The 23531-nt window shown below is 35.8% G+C and overlaps 1 protein-coding gene across 2 annotated transcripts; it reads right to left on the bottom strand.

Annotated features, from left to right (window-relative positions):
- Positions 1-2779: 2779 nt before the first annotated feature.
- On the bottom strand, positions 2780-23145 carry LOC133515353 (odorant receptor 85b-like). Of its 2 annotated transcripts, XM_061847879.1 has the most exons (10): positions 22826-23144; positions 22317-22488; positions 21918-22073; positions 19953-20141; positions 15365-15542; positions 12801-12897; positions 11409-11510; positions 11019-11107; positions 7334-7400; positions 2780-2991 (listed from the first exon to the last, which is right to left on the bottom strand). In XM_061847879.1, exons 1-10 carry the CDS (start codon positions 22901-22903, stop codon positions 2935-2937), a joined length of 1185 nt encoding a protein of 394 aa, XP_061703863.1. In that variant the 5' UTR covers positions 22904-23144; the 3' UTR covers positions 2780-2934. The 2 variants fall into 2 exon arrangements, with proteins under 2 accessions (XP_061703863.1, XP_061703864.1); XM_061847880.1 differs by lacking the exon at positions 19953-20141 and having other exon boundaries at positions 22826-23145.
- Positions 23146-23531: the final 386 nt, after the last annotated feature.

Here is a 23531-nt window from a genome sequence, read left to right on the forward strand (position 1 = left end):
ACACATATATATTCAACCGGAAAACATAATCCTCATTCAGCAATCGGGTAATAAGAAAATAGCTGTGACATCTGCAAAACGCGACCCAATGTAAAAACCGCCGCCTTAACGAGCAAGCCTGATTCATAATAGCGTAAGCAAAAATTTAAACAAAACGAAACGTATAATAACGTATCGTTTTTTCATCTTGTTTGGTAGTGTCTTGCTTGGTTGGTACAGTTGCTTTCGTAAAAACTATTGCCTGCTATTGAGTTATTATTACTATAGAGAAGCCATACCAAATAATGAAATTGTCGCAATCGCAATCTCTACCATGCGACCAAAACGTAAGCGCGGTAAAAATTTATGGCGCTTACGCGTCTAGGTCGCGAGATTCACGTTCCGCTTCTATGGATTGTTGTCAAAACAACAACTCATGGCACAAAATATTGGTTCTCTGTGCCGGTTCTATGCGTTGTAAAAATATTTCAAAGGAGGAAGGGCAATTAATAAATGTATTTTTTTTTAAACAAGTTTGTCTTTTTTGATGCGTGCGTGGAACCCCAAAAACAGCGGAGCAAATCTTAATGGAGTGAGTAATACGATTACGTTTTCGCATAGTCCACGACCTATATTTTGTGCAAATTTTCACGTTTTCGGGGTTAAAAACAGTGCATAAATTCAAGCAGTATTCGGATTTATTTTTTGACAGCTTGGCGAGTAAGCTGTTATAAGCCGTGGCAGAGATTTTGAAAGCCGAAATCGTTGGTTTGAATCCTGCAAGCGAATTATGGATAGCTTTGTCCATGTGATAAATTAAATTTTTGAACAACACGCGTTTGAGAGAAACGGGTACTGTCTTTATCAGGCTATCATTTAGACAAATGCGACCATCATATCCGTATTGGGCGTTGTTGACGAATTATTTTAGATAGACAAAATAGTCCCAGTTCCTTTACCAACTACCCTCAAGGATAATGATAACGGGTCACTTTATATGGAAATTTACGAATCAGTATGCAATAAACTGCGAACGTACGACGTTTGTCAGGACTTATACATGAATCCTGATGTAAATAGAAAATATTATGGTGAAATTTAAACTCTCGTGAGTTACACTATAGCAATTTTACTGTTTTAAGAGGCAACAAGAGTGTTCATTCCTCCGTGGTTTTTGAAGCTAGTTAGAGCAATGATATTTTCAACACATATAATAATTATAATTATTTGTATTGGACTGTGTGCACTTCAAATATTCGAAAAAAACAGTCTAATTTACTAGGCCACAAAGAGAAGCATGGTATTCAAAACTGATAACAATCAGCCTAAAAAGCAAAACAGTCCGACATAGATAATGTCATTACCATTTAGATCTCAAAATTTCGTTACATTTGGGTAAGTTTTGGAGGAGGAAACAGTCGAGTACGAGTACGGAACTTCGTTTTTTTGAGATTTGTACGCAGGATTTTTTGCCTAACCTGTACTCCTAGTGTAAATAAATTCGATTTCGAAACGTGACGTACGCGTTTGCGTTTAGTCTCATTTTGTAAGTGATTTGGAAAGAGCGCGCCAAGCGGGACGTTTTGGAAACTCAAAATCCTATACAAAATGAGACTTAACGCACACGCGTTCGTCACGTTATGATGTCGATTGAATTTACACTAGGGGTACTGGCGTTGTCGTGTTTCGGAGGTTCCGGGGCAAACTGCCGAATCCGACACAAGAGCAGCCGATTCAACGGAGCCACGCCGTTTTGTCGCCTAAATAGTGTTTAGTTGTCATTTTATAAAATGTATATGTATGTTAGTCTGTAAGGTATTTGTAATATGGGCCTTGTTGCCTGAATAAAATTTTAAATAAATAAAAATTTACCGCACTAGTTTCAGAAGCCGCTTCCGTTAGCGAGACGGATATTTTCACCTAAAATATATAAATCTCAGCTCCCGTATCCTCTCCTCCTCTCTTCAAAACATGTCGCGTAAAACATACAACAACACACACACATACACATACACATAATCATGAACATATTTTGCATTTTTGCTAGGAAATGGCATGTCAATGTACGAGACAGGAAATGGTGTTTCAGTGTACGACATTTGTGAGGGGGCAGCCATGGATGGAGCCTCACTCAACAGGGTTTATAAAAATGCAGGTTCCAGGGACGCCGCAACATTTATTTATTGAAATAAAAAGGCACCTGTAACAATACAGACACTATGTTTACCCTCTCAGTTGCACACGTGTATAAACACTTTCGTAGGTTACGTAAGTACGAATAAAAACTTACAATTTATGTGCCTTTCAGATGTGCTGGAGGTGCGTTTGGTGACTAGGCGGTCGTTTAAACTGTACTCGCATTATAGAGCAAGTTAGGCATGGCCAGCCACATTAGGGCTCATGCTAATAGAACGTCCATAATGTTTATTCAGGGCCGCCGTCATCGAACACGATAGGGAGAACAATATATAATTGCATTATAGGTTCACTTCCCTTTGAGCTAAAATAAACTGGTAAGTAATACTGTATGTAGGAAAGTATGGATGTTGTTGGATTGAAGTTTTGGGTTCAACAAAAAATATCCATACCAAAGATAGGGATTCCAATAGAAAAGAGTTTAATTTTGAAATTGAGTATTGTATGTGAAAGTGTAACGTTCCCTTAAACGCACAGTTACAACATTCTTCGTGCGTACCGTCCTAACTTAAAGTTCAGTATATCGGAGTACCTATATTTCTTTAGTATCTTTCAATTATTTTCTTCTAAATTATTATGATACTTAACAGTAAAATAAGTTGTAAATATGAATAAAAATCAATTACCTTTAGTGCTATTATTTAATGCTAACAAAACTAACGAGAGTAACGAGACTATAACACATTATTTAAAATTCTGCTTGAACACAAGATAACGACGTTCGGTAACTTATTGTATTTGTAGTTTTCCTGTAGGTGATTATGCTTCATACACTTTAGTGATGAGCGACAGGAACGACCAGGTCACGTTCAGTATCTGGAAATTATGTAAAAAAATATTTTAAGACATTCTTACTAAGTCCCACAGTAAGCTCAAGAAGGATTGTATTGTGGGTACTCAGACAACGATATATTTATTATTATTCTAAAAAAACAACAAAAAGGTCCAATTAGTGTTAGTCGATCCCAGCCTACGTTAGTACTTAATAACAAACATAGATTTTGTCCTTTGACAGAGTTTCCACAACAAACCACAATCAAGCTTATTAGTTATCATATTTAAGATGCTATTACTGCTTCCACGTACCCTGCTTAAAAGCGAGGCCGTATATATATATTTAATTGCATAGAAAACTCTTATGACTCGGAAACAAATATTTGTGCTCATTACACAAATAAATGCCCTTACCGGGATTCGAACTCAGGACAGTCAGCTTCGTTGGCAGGGTCATTACCCACTAGGCCAAACCGGTCGTTATTATAAATGAAAGCACAGTGTACATAATTAACTACGAAAGAAAATATATATATTTTTTACTATCATAACTGGAATGAGGAATATCTAATTTTGATAGTATTTATTTAGTAAAATAAACATAAGAAAAAAAATAAGGTTGTTATGAGCATTAATATATTACACAACCGAGGCCAGAAAAATGTGTGACGCACTCTTATTGCGGCACAAATAAGATCGGGTCAGATATTTTTGCGGCCTTCGTTGTGTAACATATTATTGCTGGTGACTGTAGTCTCCCTATACGAAAAGTGGGGTGAGTGAAATTTTGGAGACGAGGGATGATAAAGACCCTAGTTTGCAATATTCTTACCCCCGGAGCTATTACACACAATGTTTTTCATCACACTTGCGAAGAAAAAACTAAATTTTAAGCGAAATTATACGGTGACATTTCAGACATTCGTCCGCCATATTGTCATTCTTTGACAGGTTAGGCATCCAAGGCACAGACTTATCCGACATTCAGCCTATCCAAGCTATTCCAGCCAAGATTGAAAATTCTGTAAAAGTATATTAAACGGCTATTAAATTAATCAAATTAAATATGTTTTTACACAAACAATAAAAATAAACTATAAACGTCAGTCTTTCAAAAGAAAAACTCATATATACCTACTTTGTTCGTATGACTTAGTGACACAATTAAAAAAAAACATTTTTTCACAATCCATAACTCCCGCGGGAAAAATAAAGACCTTTGTCCTTCAGTACACCTGCATGAAATAATATCTTTTTCGAGCAAGTGTGATGAAAATATCAATTACCTATCTAAAATGCCTCTATTTAAGGGACTCTAATTTGAGGGACAGGTAATTACGAAACCCGACACTGAGCAGGGCCCGACATGCTCTTGGCTGGTGTTTTTATTATGCAAAAGCAAAACAGCTGCAGGTAGAAAACAGATTGTATTAAATATTCCTTGACAAGTTGTCCCTTATTAAAAACTAAGTTCCTTGGCGTCAAAGGGAAACTTCTTAGAACTTGAAAGTTAGTCCACGCCACGGCAAAACGGCTACAAGCCCGTATTCAATTCGATAAAGGAACTTTTACTTATCAATCAAGGGAATCCGGTATCGCTTTTAATTTGAAACTAATCGGGCCGACTATCTTAAAACTTAAAGCCGGCCAAGAGCATGTCGGGCCATGCTCAGAGTAGGGTTCCGTAGTTACTTTTCCGTCACAATAAGCTAAACTGTAGCTTAAAGTATGGTAGATTGTTAACCAAGGGATGAACTGTGGGTCTTTTTACTATGAAGGGAAAACTTTTTGCGTTAACTCAAAAACAGTTAAACTGATCATATCCGCTATAGTTTTCATTTAATGTCTTTCTTAAGCTCTACTTCCAAGTTTTTTTTTCATATTTTTTGAACCTATGGTTCAAAAGTTAGAGGGGGGGGGGACACATTTTTATTTCTTTCGGGGCAATTAATTATCTCCGAATATATTCACTTTATCAAAAAATGTTTGTTGAAGACCCCTATTAGTTTTGAAAGACCTTTCCAACGATATCCCATACTGTAGGGTTTAGATTTTATTATACGACTTTGTCGGCTTTATTGATTTATATATCCATGCCAAATTTCAGCTTTCTAGCACTAACGACCACGGAGCAAAGCCTCGGACAGACAGACAGACAGACGGACATGGCGAAACTATAAGGGTTCCTAGTTGACTACGGAACCCTAAAAATGGTAAGCATATTCAATAAAAACTGGTTCTAATGTCTTTCAAATGACCAAGGAGTTCCGTTTGCTCAAATCTCGAGGGCATTTAAGTTCAAACTTTCACAAATGTAATATTTCTGTAGAGGAACGCAATAAAAAGTGAGCACGAACTGTGGCTCGAACTAATATCGGGCTAGGGAAACATCCCGAGGCTAAGATATCCAATATTTAATATTGGTCAGTGAACAAAATTGTAATAGAGCTATGCATGCTTCCGACGTACTGCCCCTTTAAATAATATATATTTACATATTATGGCCATTAATGTACACAATCAAACTTTTTTTTTTCTTTCCTAAGTGGCTTTTACTCCTCGTCAATTTTAGCAAGGTGGATTCTGCCAATGTCAAGGTGTAGACCATAATCAAACTTACTTTTTCATAAAAATATCAGTCAGTTTGACAATTGCATTTATTAGATAAATAATACCTACACAAATTGAATAAAATAATAACATATATTTAATTTCTCATGCTCTGAAAGCGGGTCATTCTTGTTCTATGAAGAATGCAGAAAGTATCATATTACTCTCTAGGTACGTTTTTTATTTTACGATTTTTATTTTTACGATGAGCAAATAAAATTTGGTTTTAAATGGATGGTACAATTTCAATTATGATATACGAAAACCATACCAAACATGGCCTAGTAGCTTCACTGATGTAGATATCAAGATAAAATTGAGAGCCCCAAATAAACTTTCAAGAAAAGATTGCGAACACAGGTTGTATTAAATTACGATAGTTGACATATGTTTTAAAAATGAATGACCACGATTCTGTTAGATGAGGGTAGTGTACGACTGACGGATTGAAGCTGCAAAAAACGCGGCTCCGACAACAGTATGGAATCCGTCTTTCTGGGATTACATATATCCTAGTAATTTTCATGCATTTCAACTATTAATAAAAAAGTAATACAGTAAGGTCAAATTGTAGACCCAAGCATTTTATATATTGGGATTGTATAAAGATCCACCCACCCTGGCTTGATGCTGAACGGAGATTTCGCATACACTCGCGAGCAAAGAAAAGGAATCACTTCGCATGTGTGTCTTCTCAATAACTTTTCTAATTTTCATGGCATACTGGAGAGAAAAGAATAAGCTAATATTATGATGAATATTAGCATGAATGCCTATTATGAATAAATGCATAGAAAACGATTGGATAATTTTTAGTAAATTTAATTTAAAAAATCTTTTTTTTATAAAAGTATAAATTGGGATATTACTAATTGGTGCTGCCATCCTAGGTCTATTTAAAGATGTTGATAGGAGTTTATTAATTTCCTAAGATAATTTACTCTCGAATGAACTAGCCAGGAAATTAAAAAGTGTATGGGAAGTTTTAGAAACTGGGAGCTTTGCTTGAAGATTAGGAACTGGCCACCAGTGGTGGATATCAGGGAGGGAAGATCGCTTCATATTCGGAACACCTATTTGAAAACGACATCTAACAGAAGTTGCAGTCCAGCTACATTTCGGCAGGTGCGAAAAGTGAATGCCAAATGAGTCAACAGTTAGATCTTAAAAAGGCTACTTGACTCGAAAAAGACCTTACTTGTGCTTAAATAACGGTGACAAAAAAGTGAGAGTGTAGCAAAGATCCTGGCATCGCTTTTTACAGTGATGCATCAGAGAAACGGATGGGTATGGATTCCATGCTAGAGGCTCTTCAATGATGAGGGCAAGCATTTCTTTCGACATCGGAACCCAGGTTCTTTACATGTCTGGTGGGGACCGTGTCTGCAGATTGACAGCGACAATGTGCATCACTGTGTGTTACTCCAGAAGCAGAACAATGGCCCTTGTCATATCACAAAGATCACCCAAGCCTACCTCTTCGACGTTAGCATCGTCATAATGGACAGGCCAGCTTTTACCCAGGACCTCTATCCTATCAAACACCCGTAAATTTGTCCAGATTTCATTTTATACAATTAAAAAAAAAAGTTTTGAGTGGAAAAGCCAATCATGTAAAGTTACTCCGTTTCTTTGCTCGCGAATGTATATCTCTGAAATTCTTTAGTGCACACAGGTTTCCTCGTGATATTTTCCACCATCAAAATAAACTAAATTCAAACGTATATAAATACCTACTCAAATTGTGTCGAGCTCGATGGCTTGCGTTACGTACCTTAGTGAAAGTTTGCAATGATACGTCGGTGAAACTCGTGGATTTGATGTACTGAGCCTTTTGCGACCTGTAAGAAACTTGACTTTATGGAGGAAGTTTTCTCGTCAGATCGAGCAAAATGAGCATGAACGAACACCTTTAAATAGTAAACGAGCACGAATAGTAGTGGTAGTGTGTTTGACGAAAATATTACTGGCATGTAGGGTGATTACTGATTAGTTAGTTGTCATCAGTTGTCTAAAATGTTAAGCAATCAAAAAATTTATAACATGGGCCCAATTTTGCTAAATCAAGATTAAATTTCATGATTGTTCTTATCAATAAGTAATACCAATTAACTGGATTTTATCTACGGTAGTCAGGAACTTTCTCCAATTTAACCTCTGACAGAGGTTTTTCTATGGGAGACCCATTTCTGTAAAAATGGCAAATACAAAAAAGTGGAAATTCCATGTAACTACCTCACCGTGGTCAAATCAAAAGAGTTAAATATTTAATAAAAGACAATTTAATAAGGTATTAAGAAGCTCACCAAGCTTAAAGAAAAAACGATGTTTATGAGAAACACCTCAGAAATTCTCTCAGAAGACGCTGTTCAAAAAGTGTTAGATAAATAAAATGAGATATAGTATCTACCCTAAATACATGGAAGATCAAGAAAAATGCTCTATAGACCCTGAAATATTGCGTTTATGTGTATAGTTGTATCGAATGGAAACCGAGAAGTTAAACCATTGATTTTACCAATCATTCACCTTCATTAGTTGTTCTGTTTCATTATAACTAAGATTTTTTAACCAAGACAACTATTGTTTGAGCTTCACCTGCATTATAGTTCTTAATATCACAATATTTATTTACTTTATTATATCTTTTTGCAAAAACAGTCTTTGTCGTGGGAACAGGCAACTTAAAAACGCGCTTATTATGAGAAGTTCCATTTGCTGACTTGACTAATTCACGGTGCATTATCATTGTCAACCTAATGATAGCAAGTTTACGGACACTGAGCACATCCATATCCTTATATACGTCTATTTACTGTAGGGTAAAACCAGGGTTTTTTAAGGATTACCTTCTGTGCTCTTTCTAAGGTAAAAAAATCTCTGTGCTTTTTCTAAGGTAATAGCCCCTCCCCATACGGTGATGCAGTAAGTTAAATCGGCTGACAAAGTACAGTATATATATAATTTTAAGTAGACTTCTGTCAGGTGCATCTCTAAGTTTCTTCATCACATAAATTAATTTTCTTACTCCAGCAACATGTAACATAAAAGGCGAAAACTTCGATTCGCGCTTTTATTTTAAATACCATTGTATTTACCTTAATATAATAGTAACTACATATTACTATAAAAAATGCACTGCTCAAAAAGTATCACGAAGTAAAATGAAAACTCCATAATATAATGTGCTGCTACTTTATTGCCGATCCACTCCTTAGCAACATCAAGAGACTAAGTACGGTTTCAGGTTCACAGATGGAATCATCAATTAAATAAAACTAGTATATTTTATCTAAGCCCAGACTATCCGAATGAAAAACTATGTTATCGCCTTCATAGCCAGCGCGAGCTAAGCGCTAAGCGTTTAGCCGATTACGTGGTTTATCCGCTTTGTAGCAAAAAGCGCCAAAAACAGAAAACTCCTAGCGGGTTGCTGACAGTGAATGTGTTAAGATTGTCACGCTGCTGACACAAAACACGATATAATTTTACGGTAGATAGGTATCAATAATAAGCGGTATGTTCGGGAGTTCTGTATTCGTTACGCACAGTTGTGAAGAAGGCATGAGAAGCGGTCGACCGCTCGATTACACCCTTTAGCACGGTTTTCGTGTGACCGCCCGGCTGACGAGTGAGGCCGCGCCCTGGACGCAAGCGGTGCGCGACGCAGCGAGCGGAAAATCAAGGCCAGTCATACATTGCGCTCGACGAAATATATGAACGGCCTTGACTTGCCAAGTTGCCACTCGCCGCGCTGCGCGCCGTTTGCGTCCAGTCCGCGGCCTGAAGGCATCGAAGCAGATATTTTATTTTTGTTTCCGAATGTTTCTTGATGACCCATTTCTAATGGCTTACCGATTTTAAAACGAATCGCAAGACAGAGGAACGTTTGTTTAATTATTTTAAGTAGAAATACCTACTAACGAAAACCACAGCCCTTCGCGGTAGTCTCATCGACTGAGCTACCGAAACATACCCTTCTGCTACAAACATTTCTACCATAGGTATATCTTACAAGTTTTTTTTTTTCCCATTTTTCCTTTTACTTCTAACATCACGGGTTTGCTTATTGTCACTTTGCAATTTTACCATCTTACAGGCCAATTCGAATGTATACTGACATAAAACCAATATCAGATTAGACCGCGTTTATTTAACTCAGACTTTTCCGCACAAGTATTAGTGCGAGCGAGACACGCGCACGAATATCACTCTAATATCGGTTTAGTGTCAGTGCACGTTATTTGCCTGTTAGGCTCTTATAACAAAATGCTGCCTAATAGAAACCAGATATTCTACACATGGTAAAAGATGGTTACAAAGAGCACTCAAATGCTTTTCGATCCCACATGATATATGGTTATCTGAAGTTTATTTGCTTTTTTGATGGTTTGCAATTGTTGGTTACTCTCAGAAATGTGTATGCTTGATTTTGAATTCTTTTAGTTGGTATGTGAAACAAACTATTACACCGCTTGACGAAAACCATTACTGAATATGTACAAAACAAGCTGCTAATACTGCAAACATTTTAATGATAATATAATTCATACACCTTACAATTTAATATAGGCTTCGAACAATATTTACTAGAAGAGTCAATTACTATCATCCATTCTGCAATAGATAATGTTTTTGTACGTATTGGATCACAATAATACCCAAATATCCTAATTGGCTGTCAGACGTCTGGGTTCACGCTCATCGGCATCGAATCTGCTCTTGACACGAATAGAAAGTCGATCGAAATACGAAAACCGTTTTGTAAACACTTAAGATCCTCATTTTGTTTTCATTCAAAAAGTGAAAAAATAAACCAACAATGCTGACTAAATAAGAAAACTTAGGTGTGTCTGCCACTTGTCCTTCGCTTTAAATGTATGCTTTTTTGCAGTTTATCTACCTACTTAATTTTTTTACACTACGACACGAAGCGGACACCAAAGTATTTAGACGCTTGCGACTCCAGCGGTATCATAATTACGTGCGTTGCCAGCCCTTTACAAGTGTATGCAAATATAAACGAAAGCTTAAGGGATACAAAGTATCGTAAAGGGTGTCACGTTCAGTATCGATCAAACGAAGGCCCAGGTGAAATAGACGGCTGAGTTCAGCGAAAATTAATGATTTTATGAGAAGTCATCGAAATTTGGCTTCGAATGTTAATAACTATGAGAACAGATAAAATCTGGCTAAAGTGTAGTAGATCCTGGTTTCCTGGCATTAAAATAATGAACGGATATATTCAACTTGCATTCATACTTTTTAAAATAATCAAGTTATATATAAATGAGGTTAGCAAGAATAATCAGGAACACAAAATTATTAATTTCTCCATAACCAGAATTCTCGCTGAACATATATGGAGATCAAATCGGTATTTCTTATCGTATCATTGGCTTTTGTTTGATTTGTAGTGAAATCGATACCGTGAATATAGCACACAAAAGTTATTTTACCTCAGCATGATAAAAAGGATGCATTTTTGGTATTCCTGTGACTTGAGATGCCATTGACTTTCATAGGCTGCTTGAGCGATGTCGACACTCTGAAAATGTATAAAAGTGGGTCAAAGTTGGACTACTATCGATCTTAACTGTGGTCTTATAAATCGGTTTTCGAAAACGGCTCTTACGTTTTTGGATAAAGTGTATGACGTCGGATCGATTTAGCACTATTCATTCTAAGAAAAAAACGTTTTATAGAGTGTAGACTCTAGAAACAATTTTTGACACTATACAATAGAAAAAGAAAAGCGACAATAACAAGAAGCATTATAAAATTTCATTTACTAGATAATGGACGAGTACTTGAGTACCTAAATAAGATTATTTTCAATTGAAACTTACAGCATCAGTGAGATTTTGCCCATAGTAACAGCATGTAAAAATGCAAACTAAAATTATGTTTGCTGCAAACAAGTTTTTGATGCTTTCAGGGCTGCAATGTATCTGAAACATTTTTCTATGATTGATTAATAATTACTGATTAAACTGACTAGAAACTGCATTTTTAATAATTTTATAAATTTATCTCAATTTGTTGTCACACGTCACATTATAAATGATTTCTAAATAAAATTAATTTGTGAACATTTAATGACGCACTTGGGTGTGTACCTACCAATGGCATTTGATTTCCACTGGTTTGCTCATTTTGGCAAATAAAACAAATGTTTTCACAATACGTTTCTGTGAAATATGCTTTGGCTTGCACAGATTTGTATGAAGCCTCGCTCCTGCTGTGTCTTAAGGCTCGTCACTTACGTAAGTACTGCCAAGATGAGCTCTTAGGGTCAGTCGCAACAACCACTATTGATGGACTGATCAACGCCACCCAGCGGAGAACCATGAAATTTCTCGTTCAATAAAATTTTGTGAATATTTTAAGGGTGATACACGTTTTAGCACTTCCGAGCCTTATGTAAACCAATCAAATTATAACCACCACGGGCCCACGTTGGGCGCCAAATGTAATAATTGCGCTTGAGGTGTCAACTTTTCGTTATTATTATTAATCGTTTGTCTTAATTTGTCATTTAAAGTAATGTTTTTGAAAGGGATATAACATAAATTAATGCTTTTAATGTTTTATGAATAGGTGTTAAGAGGAAGGGGACAGCCTTTTCTCCATACACACTTAGTCCCCATTTACCTCTCTGAATATTGACATTGTGGAAAATATGTTTACATAATCTGATGCATATTATCGATAGCTATGCCCCTACTAATATAAATCGGTGAGAAAAAGCTTTGAGTATCAAAAACTAAGGCAAATGTATGTGAACAAAGAATGGTTGAAGTGGTGACATCTGTCCTAACCTTTCAATGCATTGTAAAAATTAGGAGCGAAAAACAGATTTTAAACAAATTTTTAAATGCTCCTAACTCGTATAATAATTAAAAATTTGAAAAAAAAAAAACGCACCTAGGGGCATATGTAGCTTTGGTTGATGTACAACAGATTGTGTCAAAATATTTTCAATAATGTTAAAATGTCCAGAGAGGAAAGTGAGGACTACGTTTGTATGAAAAGGCGAGCGTCAATTCTTGTCTAATGTAACACAACTCAACTGTCGACACTGATTTTTTTTTCATTATTGTGTTTATAACTAATGTATTATGATTTGATAATATATCCGGAGGGAAAAATACCCGTGTGATAATACGATACCTAATTCTAAAAACCACGGCTAGTTGCGAAAATCAGAAAACGGCGTTAATATTATGTGATATACTTACTCGAGCAGCAAACCCAAAGAAACACATGGTTCCAGAAAAGAAAGCCAAGTGGATGATAAAGATGGCACCAAACGCGTTGCTCAGCTCAACCATCAAACTGTAAAAATATCTTCAAAAATAATACTTCTTTTTTGTTTTTTAATACTACGTCAGTAGCAAACAAGCATACGGCCCGCCTGATGGTAAGCAGTCTCCGTAGCCTATGGACGCCTGCAACTCCAATGAATATGATAGTTTGATAGAAAAGATTAGACTGTTTTAATTAATTAATTTATTTTAAGCTTTACTGCAATAAATCATCAATAGTTACAAAAGGCTATCTTACTTTACTGCCTTATAGCATTCATTTATTTCACTATTTATTTCAACCAGTCAATCATTAACTTGAGTAGAAACGTAAGCATAAATATCCGGAAATTTTTAAGAGGCTCTCATTCATAAAACTAAGCAAGCCTCTGTAAAAAATTATCTCTTTCCTACAAACACAGGTGTCAAAATGACGGATAGGGATAAAAGATTATCCACGGCTTATTAGATTTGACAGACATTTATCAGTAACGCTTTTAGAAACCAGGGAACAGAGAGAGGGAGAATTTTATAAGTAACGTTTTCTTTTATTCAACTAAACGCCTATGATCGCTACGCGACTACCTCACATAATACGAATGAAAAATGAGGTCGCGTGTCAATACACCCCGATGTCAATACATCGTGTGCCGGTTAGTCGAATCCGGCGAATGTTTTAATTAAATAGCGCTATATTTAAATTCTACACACCGTTTTTAGGTACAAAAAGACCTCGACTTAAGTAAAGTAGTAAATCAGGTTTTTTCCAAAATATATGTATAGGCCAAGGCTATACTAAACAATTTCTTGAAAAATTAGTTGTAATAGCGAATACGCTTGATTACATTACGTTACAAGTGTGTGTTACATGTCCATCGTCTCGTCTTGTGTTTTTTTTAATTAATCATAATAAAATGTATTTGAAGTTAATTAATTTTAATCGCTTTATCATGATTTACATGAAAACTTTGAAAAAATAACGAAACTATGTCCTCAACTGACGCGACAAATAAGAGGTGTTTGACGATTTATATTATTGATGCCATTTAAAAAGTAGTAAAACTATATAGTTTGTGTCAATCACGATGATGCGCAGATTTATCAAATCTAACCTTTAATGTGACATGACAATACGAGTCAACGCACGCGTCTTCATGAATGACACGATCTCAGTCTCAGCTTTCATCAACTCAAACTTGCAGCATGTATTTTTGATACGACCACATTATCAATGTTAAAAAAATGGATGACTTTTATTTTTCCATACAAAATAATTCAGCAAGCAATGTATCACTACTCGTACTTTGTTTTACCTCAAAACCTCGCATCAATAACGCGATGTCACAACTCGGCCGCCTTAAGGAAAAAACCGTAACTGACAAGTTTCGAGAAAAAGCCAAAAAACTTTGCACTCCTGTTCAAATACGTAAAATGCAAAGTACAAAGTAGAAACTTTTGTTAATTATAGAATTTTTATGTATTGTATATAATTTGATTATCATAATATATAATATGTATTGTTGTGGAGACAGCAAAGCTGGCTTTTAAACTATCGACTAAGCCAGTTGATGGGTTCAAGCTCTCAATGGATCGTGAGAAAGTACTTCTGCTGCGGCAGGATAGGACATTGAAATGATCAGTACACCTTGCGTTTTAAGTACCGTTTGACAGGAAGAGATACATCTTTAGGCTATGCTTCCTAAAAAACCAAGCCAAAAACTGTGGTTTGCTCCGAAGAAAAAGAGGAAAATGTTTGTGAAACTAATGAACTAGACGACATATATCAAACACTGAATTTGGGATGTGAGTTAATTAAAAAAATATTAGGTATCTATGTTTTTAAAGCAAACAATAGAAGGAATTGTATTTGATTTAGAAGTGGACAGAGGTTCAGATATAACCACAATAAATAAAAGTGTCAGAAATAAAGTTTTTCCACAAATCAACATAAACCATATAATAATATAATGTATTAATGTTAAATTTTAAATGTATATGAATGTTATGATTTAAATGTATAATTATGGACCTGGTCTGAAATACCTAAATAATATGATTGATTGATAAAAAACTCTAAATATATACTTATGCTTTTTCTTTTTCAAACAGGAAGTGAGATTACCGAAATGGCGTGTAGTAATGCTTGTTTAAATCGTGACCTGTTAGAGATAAAGAAAGACGTGCTAGATAGAAAAATCACATTTTTCTTCCTGATTTCGAGGGTCTCAATAACTCAATTTCGCAAAAATTGTTACTTATGGTTTTTTTCCTTAAGGCGACAGAACTGTCACAAGTGATCACGATGTACGAAATACATTGCTGTTCGAAAAAAAAACAAAAATTAATTATGGTGCTGTGGTTAAGAGTAAATAATTTCTTTCACAATAATTTTTTAACACTAAAACCTACGTCTTGTTTAATTTTGTCATTATATCAAAAATACACACAGTATACGGAGCAATGTTTATCGTGTTTGAATACTTTGAATTATTGCTTACTTCAGTAAATTTTGGTGATGCGGGATGAGTTTTTTCAACGTGTTCTCCGCTTGTTCAACGCCCACATCATGCAAGTGTCTGAGGTCCGCTTGCAGCATCACGAACATCAGGCGGAGGTGGTGCATAGCGGCGTTCATAAATAGCAGGTCGAAAGTTACTAGGTAGCCTACATCCTGTACTATATTAAAATTATTAATATTTAATTCTGTAAAACCATCCAATTACGATCCAAAATAAATTCAAATATCTTCGTGGTGTATTTAAATATATCATAGATCTAAGGCCAAATATTTGTCTAAATGAATAAAAAGGAAACTCGGAAAAAAAAGAACATTGGTGTTGATCCGTAAAATGTGTTGAAAAGGGATTGAGGGGGCAGAAAAGACACGAATGTTTTCAGTTACTACTTTGATTTTCCGGCTCAGGTTGCTCTAAGAGTAATTTCATTATACTCTTAGACTTTTTTTTTCATGTGGCAACACTGAGTAGTAGTGAGTTATAATATAACGTTAAAAAAACTCACTCAACCCATTTTACGGTACTTAATTACCTACGTATAGTTGGGTGGTTTTACACTATATCAATTAAAGAGACTGAAGGAAAAACCATGTCTGTCCAATTTTACGACATTAAAGCTACATATAATATATTTATGTTAATTATGTATAATATCATACTATGTAATATAACTTTCAAATAAAACCATTTTTTTTACTATTCAATTGTTTTTACTTCTCTATGTAATCAGCTCTGTACCCCTAGTGTAAATTTTATCGACATCATAACGTGACGAACGCGTTTGCGTTAAGTCTCATTTTGTATAGTATTTTGAGTTTCCAAAACGTCCCGCTTGGCGCGCTCTTTCTAAATCCAATACAAAATGAGACTAAACGCAAACGCGTACGTCACGTTTCAAAATCGAATTTATTTACACTAGGGGTACAGGTAATTTTATTTCAGAATATAAAACTGCATTGCGTGTAATATCAGAGGACCTAAATAGTAGCAGCAAGCTACATCCTGTGATTTCGCTCTACGATTTAACGGAGAGTACATAATGGGTAATTGTCTCGGCCAGACTTTCGCCACGTGGGTTCCATGTCAGACTCACTGCTGCATGTATGTGATAGTACTTACTATAATGATATGCGTATTTTGTGTACGAGAAATACGCACGTTATTAAATCATTTTCATCACACTTGCTCGAAAAAGATCTTATTTCATGCAGGTGTACTGAAGGACAAAGGCTTATTTTGTTCCCGTGGGCTGTTATGGAATGTGAAAAAAAGCTATAAATCCCTAGGGAGTTATTGCTTTTTTTTATTATGTCACTTATTCATACAAACCAAGAACCATAAATGAGTTTCACTTTGAAATTACTGACGTTTATAATTTAATATTTTTGTTTATGTTTAAAATTATTTAATTTGATTAATTTAACAGCCGTTTACAATATTTTTACATAATTTTCAATTGTGGCTGAATGCCGAATAGGTGCCTTGCCTTCGATGCCTAACTTGTCAAGAAATTACAAAATGGCGGACGAATGTTTGATATGTCACCGTATTTAAGAATTATTTCGCTTAAAATTTAGTTTTTTCTTCGCAAGTGTGATTAAAAACATCGTGTGTAACTCCGGGGGTAAGAATATTGCAAACTCGGGTCTTATCCAAAATTTCACTTACCCTCCTTGTTGCACAATGTACTATTAATGCCAAATGCGAGGGATTTATTTATCCCTACTTATTAAATAAAAATCTGTTTATTTCGAGTAATAATAAGACTCATAACTCTGTCTGTTACCTCATCGCGCTTAAGGTGCAGTAAGTTCGTGTTCTTCTCTCACTCTCACTAAGCATAATCGTGACCGAGATGGAAGTGTGTGCCCGGGAGCGCGGATATGTTTTTAAATAATAAGTTTTTGTGTGTTTTAAAAATAAAAAAGTAATCGCTGAGTTCAGCTATTGTGCAAAATATATTATAATTTTTTCCTACTCCTCTACTGTTATCTGTCATTTATGCATTCATTAACACGAATATAAGAACATACATAAAAGATTTCAAGAAAAGTCTATATTGTCTATTCCTCATAAAAGCTCTTGTGCTTTTATAAGCTATAATGTTACTGCGATTAATGGCTACCAACCTAACAAAACCAAAACGAATACAGTTTTAAACTAAGTGCATTGCTGGCATTGCTGCCAACTTACAAAATATTCATTTGGTTGCATAGTAAAAATAATTACTTCATAAGTCAGAAACACGCATGTGACACCCGTAATATAGTAACACCCATAGACTACGAAGACCGCTTAGCGTTGCTTGTTAGTCTCCGTAGGCTACGGTGGCCAAAATTGAGAAAAAACTGTCCAAAAAATTAATTTAGCAAGTAGCAAGTACCAGGGCCTCATGAGTTACGAGGAGGTGTCGCCGACCGGCCGGCCGCGGCCCGGGGCGGGCCGGGCGCGTAACAAGGTATGCTCGCGCGTCTTGGCTATATACTTTTGCTGTAATTTGTTTACCTAAATTAAGATTTATTTCATTTATTTTTGTTGACTCGTAGGAAAAATATTGTATGCAACGTTGTATAAGTAGGTCAAAAAATTCTCGTGGCGTATTCCTTTAAACTCACGCCACTCGCCTTTTTTGACCCTTCTTATACAACTGTTGCATAAAATACTATTAAAGTGCATTTTAGACCTATGTTTGTGATTTTTTTCTATAGAGCGAAAATCAAAAACTCAGGATTTGAATCGCTGAAGTGAAGTCCGTAGAGAAAGGCCACAAGATTACTAATTCAATTTATGGTAGCCGTATTGTGAACCAAAAAAGCTCTACGACTTTTTAAGAATCTGTTTTCTGAACTTATTTCACCTTAAACCGCTGAACCGATTTCGATGATATTTGTTATGGAGATAGTTTTGTCCTGGAAAGAATAAGGATAGTTTTTTTCAATTATCATAACCATCCTGACCTGATCTGGAAGATGCCCGGAAAACGGAAGCATCCCGTCCGTCCGTCCTAAATCTACTTGGCGCCGTTCCGTGGAGCAAGAGATGGGTGTATTGGGGATGGGAAGGTTACCCGAGCTGCCCAGGACCGGAGTCAGTGGAAGAAAATGGTTCGAGCCCTACACCCTAGCAGGGGGTAACAGGATGAAAAGAAGAAGAAGAAGATCATAATCATCATTCCACGTAGACGAAGTCTCGGACAGAGAGGAATTATTTACCTACTGATCACTAAGCAAATCTTGTATAATTTTTTTTCTTGGAATTTTTCGGGATTTACACGCTTATGAACTATTACATATCGTTTGATATTTGCAAGTTGCTTCTTAGTAAAAGAAAACATCTTGCCTAAATCTGCTTACTTCTCCGAAAAAACTTAACAATGTACGTCAAGCCTTTGATTGGCATTATTGGGAACTATGATATACAAAAAACCATATAGGGATGTTGACAGTCTTTAAAATAAATTATCCATGCGTGCATGAAATAAGTCACAGGACCATTACATAGACAGCAGTTATTTTTAGGTATAAGTCGTATAGAACTATAAAGGGAAGGGAACTTGGCCGTGACATCATTTGCTATATAAATTAATTTCATATAAATTCCAGACAGTTCGAAAAAAGAAACTCATTTGACTAGCTAGTTGTCAAAATACCTTATTGTGCAATGAGAGTAGCTCAACAGTGGGAATAGCGGGATGTAAATGGGTGGATCAACTTGTTTTTGTTGTTCTTCTGTCCCATCAGCCAGGCGACAATCGTAGCATAACCATGCTACTACTACGACTACAATATTATTAGAAATTGTATAAGGAAGTACCTATACTAAGTTTTACTAATATGCTAAGTAGATGACTCATTACAAGAAGGGCTTATAACTTCCATAAAAATGTTTGTTTATTTTAAATATCGTAAAATCTGGGTTTAAGAGTGACCCAGGCGACCTTAACCATGGCAACGAGTGGCAAGAAAAATGTGACTCACCCAAATAAGCTGGTACACAAATCTACGTGAAAACTAATTACCAGTTTTTTTTTAATTCGTGAGTGTTTATTCAGAAGAGATAGATGAACTATAAAATGGACATAAATGTTTACTTAATCAGTTACCAAGCCTGACTATTTTTCAATTTGCAAGAAACTTCCGTAAACGTTTTTATCTTTTCTTGGAAAATTTAAAATCAAGCTAGATCGTTGGGTAATTCCGAATATCACCCGTAATTGCATTACGTATTTCATAGTCCATTTTCGGAATCACCCGATATTTGGAAGTGAATCGCAATTATTCGAATAATTCCAATGCTCGTATTGGTCCAAAAGTCGTAAGCTGTTCCGGCTCGACGTGTCGAAGCCTAACCTACAGTCATGATGATCAGTTTTTGAGACTATCATTATATGTGTGCTATCATTTAATAAACAGTAATTGTTTATAACTTTCGGACTAACCCTCGTATTCAACAGTGGATAGAATTTTTCACTTCTTTCGAACAGAACTCATTACAAAAAGTTGGATAGTTTAGTAGACTTTCGCTGTAAGAATTTGCTAGAGGTTCAACAATAAATCCTTGGAGTACTTACAAATTTTAGAATCAGCCAAATACACGAGGCAGTACAGTAAAAAATTGTCATCGAATTTGAATGGCATCTTCACATAGAATGGCGTCACGAAAGCCACACTATCTTTTAAGATGAAATGTTTCACAGCTATATACAATAAACGTGGCATTAGGTATAGAAACAAGTAGATATTTACTGCTTTGTAGAATACTGCAAAGAAATAAATTGTATTAGATAGTGTATCATTGCTTACACTACTGACAATTTGTAAACTTTACTGAAAAAACATAAGGTGAGCTGCCTTTCCACTATGGCAGAGATGAGAGGAGAGTTGCAGACTCTGCAACCAATGCTACACTGCAGAGAGACTAATAGCATTGGTTGAGGTCCACTTCTCCGCTCCGCTGCGTTTTTTATTTCCTCGGAATACCCTCTCTACTTATGAACGTACGGGAATGTACAGTACTATCAGCTAAGGAATGTTCCCGGTACAGAGTTTGAATGGCGAGAACCGGGAATTCCCGGCTCCGGTACTGTGTTTGTATAAAAAAACCAGTGCCGGGAGCACTCCCTACTGTCAGCGCAACAGGACTGGAAATGCAGCAAGAAACACACCTACCTATTTCTGCTTGGCTTGCTACTTCTTTGTTTTATTTTTGTTGCGGTAAATAATAATAAAAAAGCTCATACAAACATCGCCACTGTAATTCCTGTACAATAACTAATTAGAAACGACATGACGAAGGCGTGTCGTGTAAGAAACGGAATGCTTGTTAGTGAGGTGCCTTTCCTGGGAATCTTGCTCGCTCAAGGATATATTGGGGGGCTTTAATTTTTCCTACTGCCGCACGCCGTCTGTCCTTTCGGGCCTTAGCATGAATAGTTTTAATTGTTAAGTACTTGAAACTTAGAGAACAAATCAAATAATTTAAGTATTTTTGTTTAATGTTGTTTTTTTTTAAGTAAGTCACACTACTATATTTTGAGTAAAAAAACATTTTTACAATATATTACATTTCACTCCATGTGACACAGCCTTTTACTTCGGATTACGTAGTTACTGCACAATTAGTTTTAAATTCTAACGGCGTTTTCATTAAAAAAAAAGTCGGTACACTTCAAACTGTGTTCAACTGTTCCCTTGCTTTGCGAAATCTCCCATATGCATTGAACAAGGGTTCCAGGAATGTTTCTTCCCCACATCCCTAGTTCCAACCCCCCATTTCTAAGAGATCGCTCGCCCTCCGGAGATCTTCATATAAATGGGAAACGTTACGTCGTCGAATCATGGAGTCAATCAATCGCGCCGCCCGCGTGTGAAGCGGCAAATCGAAAAATCTTCAAAATGTCTCCGATTCATTCAATGTGTCGGGAGGCGACGAAATAATCTTACGTAGTATGTGCATTGCGATGAACATGTATCTACCAAAATATATGTTTCGTTGATGGTAAAAATATATAGGTAATAATTAAATTAATTGGCCTATAAATTAGTAGTGCAAAGAGTCGTCACAGTCACAAAAAGTAACCGAAAAAAGTTTTTAAGTTAAGTAGTATAGGTACTCAAATAAAAAAAACGTTTACAATGCAACCATTCAAGAACATGCTTCACTGATGTTAATATTTAGAAGCCTAAACGAACCATTTCAAAATTCAAGAAAAATGTATACCTATGTACACATTTAATACATGTATGTGTAGTAATCACTCGTATGGTAGGTAAGTTTTTTTTGTGAAACGATTATTATATTTCAATTAATAATTATTGTATTCAGAATTAACTACTTTTCATAATTATTGGTATTCTAATGGGCCACTGACGTTTTTTAAGTAGAAAATTGATAGACGAGTTTCTTACTGTACTGTTAGCTTCTTCTGGAGCCACACGCATAATTGATCTAAACTTGTAATTTAAAAATTTATAAACTAAATTTCAAATACATAAATGATAGCGACGAATTAATCATAATAAACGTTAATTCTTACCGGTAATCCAACTGAGGAATGTGGAAACATAATCATGTTTGACTGCGATCATGTCCGGGCGCAGCTGATCGTCGGTCCGCCAATTTGATCCCATGTGTAGAATGAAGTTCTTAAGCAACTTTCGGTTTAGACAGAATTGTATGTACAAGAGCGTCACTAAAATAAGATGACGTATTCTGGTAAAATTTATGTAAGCTACGGCCCGCGACTTCGTTCGCGTAGTCACGAGTTGTAAAACTATCTTAGCCTCCGCAAACGCAATTTGCAATCAACTGTAAATCCCTAAATTTGTTATACATTTACAGCATGACATAGCAAACGTAGTTACAAGGCTGTGACCTCATAAAACTAATTATGCTGTTATTTATAAAACGAATTGCGCTCCTATCTTTTTGCTACCTTGCCAAAGGATAAGCACAGCTGACAAATCAGTGGACAGCTCTACTAAGTCAGCTCCCTGTCCGATTCTCTCGAACACGCCAGCCGTGTGGCTGATTGCTGCCAGGATGATCACCACTAATTTAATCCAACACAAATGCCCCCGCCACGATACTTCATCCATAATATAAATCTGAAAGAGGAGGAGAAAAAATAAATTCGGAAGGATGGCCAAGACGCATTTCTCAATAAATGAAACACGTCCGAATGGATTACCATCCTTATACATACAGACTCATAAATATCTAAAATGCCTAGAAATAAAGTAGGTATATCAACACACAAAACAAAGATCAAATAAGAATAGAACACAAATATAGTCGGACCAAGATAAGTTGGCAGCGATTATGACAGCCCAGGCAGTGCAAGTGTTATTTTAAACGTCAGACTTCTATGAAATTATGACGCTTACTTAACACTTGTACAGGTTGGGGTAAAATCGCTACCAACTTAGCTTGGTGTGATTATACCTGATTCGACTTTATACGATCCAATATGAACTTATACGTTTCTTGAAACATTGGTTCGAAATTCGTAAATTCAGACATGTTTGCGGTTAAATGTGGCTCAAGTTTGCAGAGTTGGCTTTATATACCGCTGTTAGTCAGTCGTCGGTATAAACGGCGGACGAAGAGTTCCGTAGCTCTTGCATTATCTTTTTACTTTCGATCGGTTTATTTAGAAAATGTTGAAATCGTCTCTGCAGGTTACATAAAATATTTATTTATACCTTTAAAATAAGAGGTGATACGGTATTCTAATTACATAGTCCCATATCCGTCACTGACTTATTTTGTAATTTAACCATGCTCTCGTGGATACGAGGTCTATATAAATTCAGAAAAATAAAAAGATTCCCTATCATGAAAAAGGGAATATAGTAACGATGCGGGCAAAAACAAATTTCTTTTCAGCAACATACTGAATTAACACCACATTCATGCTCTGAATCAGTAGTGCCTTTGCGGGTAAATTAGACTAATTTGCCTCCCAGCTTGAGGGTTATTCAGAAACGTGTCTCTAAGATGACACCAATTTGATGTTCCTTGATCACTGTGCCTTCGCCATAGTAATATGCAGGGGTCCGATCCAGATTTTAATATTTTTTACATTTCTGGGAGAAATGTCACTGTTGAAGATCATATTCGTGTCAGTATAAGATTCGAATCGCTCTTC

This window comes from Cydia pomonella, chromosome 2 (assembly GCF_033807575.1).
Source record: "Cydia pomonella isolate Wapato2018A chromosome 2, ilCydPomo1, whole genome shotgun sequence".
NCBI lineage: Eukaryota > Metazoa > Arthropoda > Insecta > Lepidoptera > Tortricidae > Cydia > Cydia pomonella.

What these genes read in the sequence shown, in the direction of transcription:
- LOC133515353 (XM_061847879.1), bottom strand. Translation starts at nt 22,903, where the DNA reads ATGTCTGAATTTACGAATTTCGAACCAATGTTTCAAGAAACGTATAAG. An exon ending in TTTGGCTGATTCTAAAATTT is followed by an intron (nt 15,543 to 19,952) that starts GTAAGTACTCCA and finishes ATTTTAATATAG; the next exon opens with TACAGGATGTAGGCTACCTA. An exon ending in TCTTTGGGTTTGCTGCTCGA is followed by an intron (nt 11,511 to 12,800) that starts GTAAGTATATCA and finishes AAAATGTTTCAG; the next exon opens with ATACATTGCAGCCCTGAAAG.